We start from the raw sequence: 10,602 nt of genomic DNA on the forward strand, positions 1-10,602 counted from the left end.
TATATTCACAACATCTACAAAGGTCATCCTCTGCAGAAGTCTACTTGAAGGGTGGAAGAAAGACGGCACCAGTAAGACACGGGGACGGTTTTGTCACCATTTATTTGTGAAGTTAAAAACGAGCGGTAAAAAGTAAAAACTGCCATACAATTTTTTTGTTGTTTTGTTCTCATTTTCTCAGTTTATCTCATCCTCAACAGATGACAACGTACCAGGCCAGTCCTGGGGTTGGGGTGGGTATGGGGCGGAGCCAGGGAAGAGCAGAGGGGAAAGAGAAAGGGAGGGGAGATACAGGTAGATGGGCAGGGCAGGAGGGGCCTGCGACACCCACACCTGGTCCAAGGAATGTTCCAACTCTAACTAAAAAAACGAAAAACAGAGATAGCAAGAGTGACTTGTTTCTTTCCTTTAAAAAGTTTATTTAAAAACAAGAATAGGCCCCGGGCAGTAGGGAGGAAGTGAGCCACTTCCCTCAGAGGGTGGGCTCAGAGGCTGGGGGATAGAGATTTATATATTTCTATATATATATCATTTTATAGGTTTTGTTCTGCTCTTTGTGATTTAATTTTTAAACTTTTTTTTTTTGGCAGAGGTTAAATTCTCGCTATTTTCTAAGGCTGGCTCAACATGAAGGATCCCGGTTTTGTAAGGAAAAAGATGTGAGACACACAGAATGAGAGAGGGAACGCCTCAGCATGAGGGGGACCCCCTGCACCCCGGGCAGCCATTGCTCTCTCACCAAACCAATCAAATTATAGAAACCAATAAAAGAAGCCCCCAAATGGAACAAAAATGGAGGGAAAAAATATTTTCACAGATGAAGTTCATATCCATTTGCTTCAATTGCCTGCGGAGAGGGAGAGACAGGAATGGTCATGGCAGGAGGGCGGCCGGGCTGTAAGAGGCTGCGACTCCAGGCAGCCGGCCAGGAGGCCGGACCCAAGCCCGCACAGGCCAGGCAGGGGGCTGTGGCTGTCTGTCTTGGGGACTCTGCTGAAGTCAGACTGCTCCTTGGTGGAAGAGAAGCAGAGGAAGAGGAGGAGGGGTCTGCAGCAGAAGCCAGAGGCATGGAAGGGGCGCACAAGGGAGAAGTGCCAGGGTGGAGAGGAGGGGGCAGAGGAGGGAGGCGGCGGCTCGGCGTCACAACATTCAGATCATGGTGTCCCCACAACACCCCTGTGAGGTAGGTTGGAAGGTGGCAACGATCGTCATGCCCACTTCACAGACAAGACTGGGACACAGAGGCAAGTGCACGAGAGGTGGCCTTGCCAGGCAGGGAGGGCCCAGTCCCCTCAGTGGGCTCCCCTCTATCCCAGCAGAGCCAAGGCCGCCTGCAACACGCAGTTACTTGGACATGGGGGATAAGGATGGTGTCTTTAAAAAAATAAAAAGAATAAAAAAGAACAAAACCCAAAATAGTGATGCTGAGAAGGGGAAAAAAATAGACATTTTCTTCCCAAGTGGCCAGATTTTGAGCGAGCGGGTTCGGCAACCGGCATGGCGCCCAGTGCAGTCCCCACTTCCTGCCCCCACCCGGGACACCCCAGCAGTTCAGAGTTCCACCTTTTCGGCCGGTGACCCCAGCACCCGACAACGTTGCACCAACAGCGGCTGCGGCTGCTGGATGAGCCTCTTCCGTGAGCCTCTGCACCCAGCAGGCGGGCGCTTCCCAGCGGCGGGGCTGCGGGGCTCCGGGAGACTCTGGCCACGCGCCCCAGGCTGGCATCAAGGGCACACCCCGCAGGGGAAAGGGTTTCCGGCGCTACCCACTAAGGCAGGATGGACGGTGGCCGGGGGTTGGAAGGAGAAAGGAGGAGGAGGAGGGTGGCAGTTCCCACTTGCCTGCTGCTGTCCCTGCTGGGTGGGAGGTGGCTGAGGGCCACCAGGGCCTGGGGTCTGTCCGTAGTAAGCGGCCTGCTGTCTGTAATACTCAGCCCAGGCGGCGCTGTAGTCAGGCTGGGAGCCAGGGGGTGCTCCAGGACCCCCACCAGTGGCCACTTGCGCTACAGGCAGAGAGGACAATGAGCGGCTGGCAGAAGAACCCACACCCACGCACAGCCCCATGCCCGGTCCCGCCCAGCAGCTCACCTTGCTTCTTGTAGTATTCTTCCCAGGCCTTGGTGTAGTCCTGCTGTGGGGGCGCACCAGGTTGCTGGGGCTGCTGGCCTGAAGAACAGGGTGTCAGGGCAGCTAGATCCTGTGTAGAATACCCCACTGCTCCCTGGCACTGAACTTACCAATTTTCTTGTAATACTCTTCCCAGGCCTTGGTATAATCCGACTGGCCAGTGGGTGGAGGCTGGGGGGGCTCCCCCTGCGCAGGTGGGGCTGCAGGGGCTGGGGCAGGGCCTGGCACAGGGCCAGGGGGTTGCTGGTAGTAGTGGGAGTAGTAGGCGGCCCAGGCAGCATTGGGGTCTGCAGCTGCTGCAGCAGCTTTGTCTACAGGAAGAGATGTCAGTTGAGGGAGGACACAGCAATTGGTCTGATGTCACCCCCAAATCTCCTACAGAGTACTGACACTTACTTGGGTCGTGGGGAGCAGGAGGTTGCCACTGGGGGTAGGTATTGCCCCAGCCCTGAGGCGGGTACTGATGAGGAGGGGGACCACCGGCACTGCAGGGGAGGAGAGAGGTAGTCATGAGAGCTGGCTCAAGAGTGAATATGGAAGTCCCTACCAACCTAAAGCTGGGGCTGACACACAGGATAGAGACCAAGGTCAAATGCAGAGCACTCTCTCAGGGCACCTATCAAACAGGCTGAACACAGCTCCTCCTGTGCTTGAGGGGCAGGGCTGAGACAAGGCCTGTCCCTCCTGTGCCAGGGGCTCCACAAGCCCATACACAACCCAGGAAGCCAAGGAATACTCACTGTGGGGGTGCTCCTGGAGGCCCCTGGTTGAAGGGTCCAGGGTTGAAAGGCCCCATAGGTCCAGCAGGACCTGGTCCTCCAGGGCCTGGTCCAACTGGGCAGAGGGGACCCTGAAGGAAAAAGTGGCAGCTGTGGTAAGCGGACCAAGATGTGTGTGTGTGTGGGGGGGGGGCACCTTTAACAGCACCCCATGGAACTCACCTCTATCTTCTCCTCAATGAGCTGCTTTGCATGGTCAATCTGCTGGGGCGAGCCCCGGATGACGAACAACTTGAAGTTGGGGTCCCCATTGGGTGGCAGCTGCCGAGATATCTCCACAAAGGCGCCCGTCTGCTGGTTAATGGCCTTCACATTCTCACCACCTGTGGGATGACAGCTAGTGAAGGGCTGACAAGTGCAGAACCAGGCAGGAAAGGGCAGAGCCCCAGGGACTCACCTCGGCCAATGACCAAGCCACACTTGTGGGTAGGAATGGAGAAGGTCATCTCTCCTCCAGGAGGGCCCCAGTTGCCTTGGCCGCGGCCCCGGCCCCTGCCCCCAGGGGGCATGCCAGGGGCTCCTGGAGGACCCGGGGGCCCACTCCGAAGGCTCTGAAGGAGGTCATTGATGATCCGGGCTGCATGCTCACACCGATCTGGGGGCCCCATGATGTGAGCAATCTTCTCAGGGCCTGTCCCGTCATCTGACATTCACACCAAGAAACAGTTACTTAAAGCAAAGTCAAGCTTCCTGACTCTGCCTTAGTTCAAGACCAGCTCCCTGACTTGCTGTCAACATGCAGTTGGACTTTTGCCCAGAACATGCCCCCATCCTTTCAGCGTGGCATGAGCGTCTTCCCACCTTTGGGGTCCACAGAACTAGCTAAACTTGGGGAGACAATGGTTTCCGAAAAGCAACCAACAGAAACTGGGCATCAACTTTCCATAAGAACTGAGGGCCTGCGAGAGGCAGGGGCAACACTAGTGCCTGGGCCAAGATGGCTCACTGACCTTGCTTGAACTGGATGCGTACGCCAGCATCATTCTGGATCTTCTTGATCATCTCTCCACTCCGGCCAATGACCACACCAACTGAATGCCGGGGTACAGGTACCTGGGAGGACAGGAGGCATAGGATCAGCTGGCGAGGCCCTAGCTCTGCCCTGCTCCTGCTGCCCACCTCTCTGGAGTGCTTGCACTTACATCAATGCCTCCACCAACTCGAGATCCGTACTCATTGCGGTCCCCAAAGCCGCCCTGGTCACGTTCTCGCAGGATGTCCATCACCATCTCACAGGCTTGCTGTGGACACACAACACTGGACAATGGGCACAGGCAAGTGTACTGCCCCAGCATCCACCCCCTGGCACCTGTAAGGGCCCTCCACATTCCTTAAGAGAGGTGTTCACCCCAGGGAAGAAGCCCAAGGGTTAAGGAAAGAATGCTGCTGCCAACAGAAAGGCAAGACCCCCAGGGCGGGCCTGACAGTGGAGCCTTCCAGAGACCATGCTGTCTGGGCACTCACCTGCACTTTGTATGGGTCCCCGATGATCCGCAGTGGCTTGTCCACATTTGTATTCTGGGAGCCATCTTGAATTAAAATCATCTTTACCCCAGCGCGCTCCTACAATGGTAAGTGCCTGTCAGAAGTGGGCTCTGACAGGGGCCCTCCGGGGACTGTGGGGACAAGTGTTCTGCCCTGCGCCGTCCCGCACCTGCAGCTGCTTGATGGTCTCCCCGCCCTTGCCAATGACCAGGCCAGCCTTGCCAGCGGGGATCATGATCTCCTGCACCGTGCCATTCTGACCCCCATTAGCGTTATCATGGAACTGTCCTGGGGGTCCCCCACGGCCCCGTGACACGATGTCATCCAGCATCATCTTCGCCTTTCTGGAAAGAGAACAGGGTGAGCACTCAAAGAGTGTGTTTTTGCTGCACACCCCGCTCAGGTGAGCTATCTGGCAAGGGCCAAAGACCTGGGGCTGTTCAGGACTGAGAGGGGTGTGAACTCATTTACACAGTTCTAGGAGCAGGTCAGGTGGGAAGGACACACATGGGTGTCACTAACACCCAAAGGAGCTGGGAACTTACTGGACAGACTCAGGAGCTCCAGTCAGGGACACGCTGCGCTCAGGGAGGCCACCACTATCTGCAGAGAAGAGGAGAGGCTCAGTGCCCAGAGGGCTGCTGTGGGGACAGGAAACTTCCAGAACAGTCTGCAACCCTCTTTGACAAATCATTTCACTCCCCTGCCAGAAGACACCCAGAAGGCTGCTTTTTAAAACCTCACTGGGGAAGATGAAACTTGGGAGATAAACAAGCAGAGCACCACACCCCATCACCTAGCACCATGAGACCAAGGCAGGAGGACGGTGAGGGGAAGAGGGAGAGTCCAGAAATCAGTTCTGGGGCTCCCTAGAAGCATCCGGGATCCTGTCTCAAGTCTGAAGGGAAAATCCTGAGCAAGGCCCTACAGGAGTGGTTCCACAGCAGATCCAAGCAGCTTCAGAGCCAGGCTGACCCTGCCACTCTGCTTTCTACGGCACTAATCCGTAGTTCATGGCACTTTAGGTGACAGCATAGAGCCTGCCACCTCGAGAGAGGTGCCCCCATACCTAAGTCCACATTCGCCTATGCTACCCCACATATAAACAGTAAAAACATCAGGTAGGGATATGTCTCAGGAAGCAAAAATACTAATCACCAACCCTGATGACCTGAGTTCAATATCTGGACCCCCCCCCCATCTGATAAAAAGAGCCAGAAAGCAGCACAGGTTCTGATCACCCTGACCAGAGCTGACCTCTGACCTCCATGTGTGTACTGTGGCAGGTGTACCTCCAAAAACACAAAAGAAATAAATACAATAAAAATATAAAGAACAGGAGAGTTCCAGCCACTGTGGAGCCTGTTGCCCCTAGCAGCAGTGCTGTGTGCGAGCCTAGGAAGCACCCACCCAGCAGATCCAGCTCTGCACCAGGGTCCCGGGCGACTTTAGATGACGGTCATACCTGGTGAGATCTGAACTTTGCAGCCCGAGTCCTGCTGGATTTTGTTAATCTGCTCACCACCTCTGCCAATGACTGGGTGGGAGAAAAGAAGAAAGGTAAAGGCCAGGAAAGGGCACCCAGACCAAGGATGCCCACCAGTGGCCCCTTGGACTCCACCCTCATAATGGGGCCCCACACTCACTCAAGCCCACCATGCCGTCCGGGACCCTATACTCTTCTGTCATAGAGGTCCTGTGGGAAGAGACACTGAACATCAGCCTCCAGCTGAAGAGAGACCCCAGCTCTCCTGGAGATGAAGGCCTGGACCCTTGAAGCCCCAGGACTTCTGCTGTACACTGTTACTAACAACCCAAGGGCAAAAGCTTCAGGGCCAGAGAGAAGAATGAAGATACCAGTTTACAAATGGCATGGGTCGTCCCATTTCCTCAGGTAGGAACAAGCATTTGAATTTCTTTTTTCTTTCTTTGCTTTTTTTCCTGAGACAGGGTTTCTCTGTGGCATAGTACTAGCTGTCCTGGAACTAGCTCTTGTAGACCAGGCTGGCCTCAAACTCACAGAGATCTGCCTGCCTCTCCCTCCCCAGTGCTAGGATTAAAGGCGTGCACCACCGCCCGGCAGCTCTTGAATTTGTTTTTGGAGACAGTGTTCCATGCAGCTTTGAACAGATTCCCTGCCTCTACCTCCCATGTGCCAGGGTAAGACGTGTGTCACCTTGCCTGTGGTCCTTGTTTGTTTTTTGAGACAGGGTTTCTTTTGTGTAGCCTTGGCTGTCCTAGAACTAATAACTCTGTAGATCAGCTGGCCTTGAACTCAGAGATCAGCCTGCTTCTGCCTCCCAAATGCTGGGATTAAAGGTGTGTATCACTACTGTTCTAACTAAACAATTTCCTTTCTTTTTTTTTATATTTTTATATGCATTGGTGTTTTGCCATGGGTGTTGGGTGCCCTGGAACTGGAATTACATTAGTGAGCTGTCAAGTAGGTCCTGGGAATTGAACCCAGGTCCTCTGGAAGAGCAGTTAATGCTCTTAACCGCTGAGCCATCTCTCCAGCCCTGCCTGTGTTTTCTTGGAACACAGTGCTGGGGAGGGAATCCAGGGTGGGTGTTCTATTGGCTGAGTTACAGCTTCCCCACCCTGGACATTTTCATACCACATTGACAGTCCAGACCTCAGTTTAAAAAAAAAAAAAAAAAAAAAAAAAAGAGGCTCACCACGCAGTACATCTCATTCTCCAGCCAATGTCTATTGTATTTCAAGAAATTACAGGCTCATTCAAAGACAATCAGTGGCCTGTCCCAATAACCTGGTCAGATTCACCCTAGGCAACCTGAGGCAGCCAGGTAAGAGCAGAGACCCACAGGCTCTGACTACCCTGGGAGCATCTGCCCAGTCCTAGCCAGTGCTTCTGAATGCTCAGCGTGGGAAAGGGAGGGACAAGCAGAGCAGTGAGGAGCAATTTTGCTCCCATGGTCACACACCTTGCCCCCACCGCCAGCACCCAAACCAAAGACACCAGGAGGCCGGGGAACAGCTTACCTGGGGGGAGGATGGATGGGTCCCAGTTGAGAACCAATAGCTGAGGAAAGAAATTCAAAGCAGAGCCTAGTTTAGAGCCTATTTAGGCTCCACAACACCAACCCATGATGTCCCTGCTTATACCAGGGGCAAATAGTACCCAAGACATAGCCCTGTGCCTGGATCTCATCCTGAGGGCACTGTGGCCTCTTCCCATGAAAGCCCCTGTGTAAGCTTTCGAATGTTTCAAATTCCATAGGCTCGAGGACCCTTAAACCTTCTGAGCCACTACACAGGTCTCCCGGACCCCAATACCCCCATGCCCACACACCAGCGAACTTACAGTCTCCCTGGGAAGCCAGTTTCTTGCTGTCTGGCTGGTCTGTGGATGAGAGAGACTGTCAGATGCGACACCACCCACTTGCACCGCCTCAACCCCAAAACTGGTGCGTTATGTTCCAGGCATAGTCACCACCATCCCGTATGACAGCCGAGATGGAGGGTTAGAAGGTGCTGGCCCAGAGTGACAAAGTTCACTTTTAACATTAGTAATATCAAGGGGTCCTTCCAGATTAGAGCTGGACATACCCAGGGAACAAGTGCCCTGCTTAGAAGCAACCTTGGTGATGTTGTGCCTGTGTTGTCTCCCACAAGAAAGGAACAATCTTGAGAACCTACAGTTTTCCTTGGTCACAATCGACTTGCCCTTCTCTCAGCTACCTGATACCTCAGAGTGGCAAATGGAACAAAAAACTGGCCAACTCCCCTGTCTTAGAGCCCCACTGGGACAAAGTACTCCTCTCAGTCCCAGGCTTCCCTCCAGGGTGAAAGCCAGTCACTGCCGCCACCACCAGGAGTTACCTCCATCTTCCAGCTGTCTCTTTTGGCCCCCAAAACCGAAATCGGGAGTGTTGTTATTCACGGTGGTAGCAGCATCACCTCCAATTTTGGCTGCAATCTAGGGTGAGGTAGGAAGTACAGACAAGTTACCATCTCAAGCAACCCTCAAATTCACCCCAGCCTTGGCCTGGAATGGCAGCTCTGGATTTTGGGTATACACACTCTGGAAACTTAGGAAAGTCTCCCTGTTTATTCTAAGTGCAAAGGAAACAGCAGCTTAGGAGGACAGGAACCTTGGGTCACCTCACACAAGGGCAACAAAAAGGACTTCAGCATGGTCCTTCCAACTTTCCTGTCTCTCACCTCTGACATAATTACAAAAAATCCTGAGACATCTCAGCCAAACTTTCGTCTTCAAAGCACCTGACATCCCCATATAACCAAAACAAAAGCACCTCTGGGATACAGCAGAGTTTCGAGTGCACAAAGCACCTTCACATTATCCCCAAATGTGCAAACACACACCCCCCAAATCCTGAACTCAGGAACCAGACTAGTCTATAAGAACCAGGTGTGCTTATCCTTGACAGCAAGTGATAGCACCACCCCAGGGTAGGCTGCATCTTAATCAACACTGTGGGGAATGACCAGAAGTAAGGCATGCTAGAACCCACCCCACCTAGCAGTGATGAAGGCAAAGACAATGGAGATGATAGTAACCCAATGGTTTCTCCCACCTTGGGAGGAGCCAGTCCTTAGCCCAGAGGCCCCTGGGCAACACCATCATCCATTGTGAACCTGGGCCATTTAACTTTTAGATGAAGAGAGAGGGGTTGTGAGCAAAGTTGAGCTGGGTCACACCAGCACATGCCACTTCTATAAGCTGTCACCAAACAAGTCATGTTCCCAAAGGGAGACAGACAATTCTTTTGAACCAACTCAAACAGTAAAGAGCAGGTGCCTGGTGTCCACCTTCCCCATCTCACTCCAAGGCCCGGCTCACCAACAAAGGGTCCTCTCTTTACCAACCAGATCCAAGAGGAAGGACTTCTCCCCACGCATCACCAAATCCCTTCCCAGGGAAGAGACAGAAATGTTTGGTTTGGGGACCTGTCTTGATTGGAAACGGGAGCAGCGGTGTGTAAATCAAGATCCTCTACCTATAAGGTAGATGTTGAACTTCTGGGAGGGTTCAAGTATGTGCTAAGCTGGGTCCCCACCTTCTAAGCATGTGCTGCCTCTTCGAACCCCCTCCAATAGTGGTCCCCTAGCATCCTTGAACGCAACTTTTGCAAACCCTGATGTGGCTCTTGGGGACCCTAATATAACAAGCATGGGTTCCCAGTACCCCTGACCTCATCCTTTTTGAAGTCTTGCAGGCCGGGAGTCCTCATTAGCCCTAAGAGCAGTTCCCTAACAGACTGCAAGCCTTCGTGTCTCCTAAGAGGGATCCTCGACTGCATACCCAGGAGTGGATCTTGGGGACATCCTCATAATGCCCAAGCTCAGGCCTCTGCAAAACCAGAGGACCTCTTCAAATCACAACCCCACCGGATTCTGGGGTGGTCCATCAGAATACAAGGCCGCGATTCCTGAATGGAAATGCAGAGTGCAAGCTTGGGGGTGGCTCTTGGGGACACTGTCCAAGACTGCGAGCTTTGTGGGTCCTAGAGGAATCCTCCAGTGCACTCAGGAATGGTTCTGGGGAACTCCGAGCCTGCAACCTTCCTATTCTAAGAGACCTAATGCAAGTTCAGGACTGGGACTCGGCGACCCCCAAGGCTGCCAACCCTTGTCCAGTGCAAAGTCTGGTTTTCGGGGACCCCCTCTGAGTGAACCCCTAACCCGAAGCACGCAGAGGGTCACCCTCATACCGAGGTGGCCCCAGACTCCCCGCCCCTCCCCCGCCGCCCACGTGACCCTCCCGCGACCCCGCGCGCGCCGCCGCCCCCTCCCCCGCGCGCGCACGCGCTTTCGCGGCCTCCTCACCTGGCGGGCCCGCTGCACGGCGTCGGCGAAGGCGTCTTTGCGGATCCCCGGGCCGCCACCACCGGGAGGCTGCGAAGGGCCTCCGGACGCGCCTCCTCCACCCGGGCCGCCGCCGCCGGGGCCTCCGCCGCCCCGGTCTCCCGCGCCCGGCGGGCCAGGCGGAGGGCCTCCTCCCGCACCCGCGGCTCCTCCTCCTCCGCCGGCAGGAGGCGGCGGGCCTGGCGGGGGGCCTCCGGTGCTGTAGTCCGACATGGAGCGGCGCGGACGGGCCTGGCGTGGAGGCTTCAAGCTGAGGAGGCGGCGGCGGCGGCGGCTCAACGCGGGAACAAGGCCTCGCTCCACACGGCCGCGGAGCACGATGGGAAGCCAGCGGCTGGGAAGACGACGGAGGGGGGGGGGC

The 10,602-nt window shown here is 54.9% G+C and overlaps 1 protein-coding gene across 1 annotated transcript; it reads right to left on the reverse strand.

The window, feature by feature from the left end:
- Positions 1 to 83: 83 nt before the first annotated feature.
- LOC119811161 (KH-type splicing regulatory protein) lies at positions 84 to 10,558 on the reverse strand. Its single transcript, XM_038324783.2, has 18 exons — positions 10,203 to 10,558; positions 8,235 to 8,331; positions 7,717 to 7,755; positions 7,395 to 7,434; positions 6,038 to 6,087; positions 5,857 to 5,928; positions 4,937 to 4,994; positions 4,561 to 4,735; positions 4,371 to 4,469; positions 4,049 to 4,147; positions 3,857 to 3,959; positions 3,304 to 3,549; positions 3,069 to 3,229; positions 2,868 to 2,977; positions 2,524 to 2,612; positions 2,238 to 2,438; positions 2,089 to 2,166; positions 84 to 2,003 (listed from the first exon to the last, which is right to left on the reverse strand). The coding sequence occupies exons 1-18, from the start codon at positions 10,452 to 10,454 to the stop codon at positions 1,726 to 1,728; spliced, it is 2,247 nt and encodes a 748-aa protein (XP_038180711.1). The 5' UTR covers positions 10,455 to 10,558; the 3' UTR covers positions 84 to 1,725.
- Positions 10,559 to 10,602: the final 44 nt, after the last annotated feature.

The sequence above is a fragment of the Arvicola amphibius genome, chromosome 1 (assembly GCF_903992535.2).
Source record: "Arvicola amphibius chromosome 1, mArvAmp1.2, whole genome shotgun sequence".
In the NCBI taxonomy this organism is placed as follows: domain Eukaryota; kingdom Metazoa; phylum Chordata; class Mammalia; order Rodentia; family Cricetidae; genus Arvicola; species Arvicola amphibius.

What these genes read in the sequence shown, in the direction of transcription:
- LOC119811161 (XM_038324783.2), bottom strand. Translation starts at nt 10,454, where the DNA reads ATGTCGGACTACAGCACCGGAGGCCCCCCGCCAGGCCCGCCGCCTCCT. An exon ending in CCCATCCATCCTCCCCCCAG is followed by an intron (nt 6,088 to 7,394) that starts GTAAGCTGTTCC and finishes CTCTTCCCACAG; the next exon opens with GACCTCTATGACAGAAGAGT. An exon ending in AGACCATCAAGCAGCTGCAG is followed by an intron (nt 4,470 to 4,560) that starts GTGCGGGACGGC and finishes TTACCATTGTAG; the next exon opens with GAGCGCGCTGGGGTAAAGAT.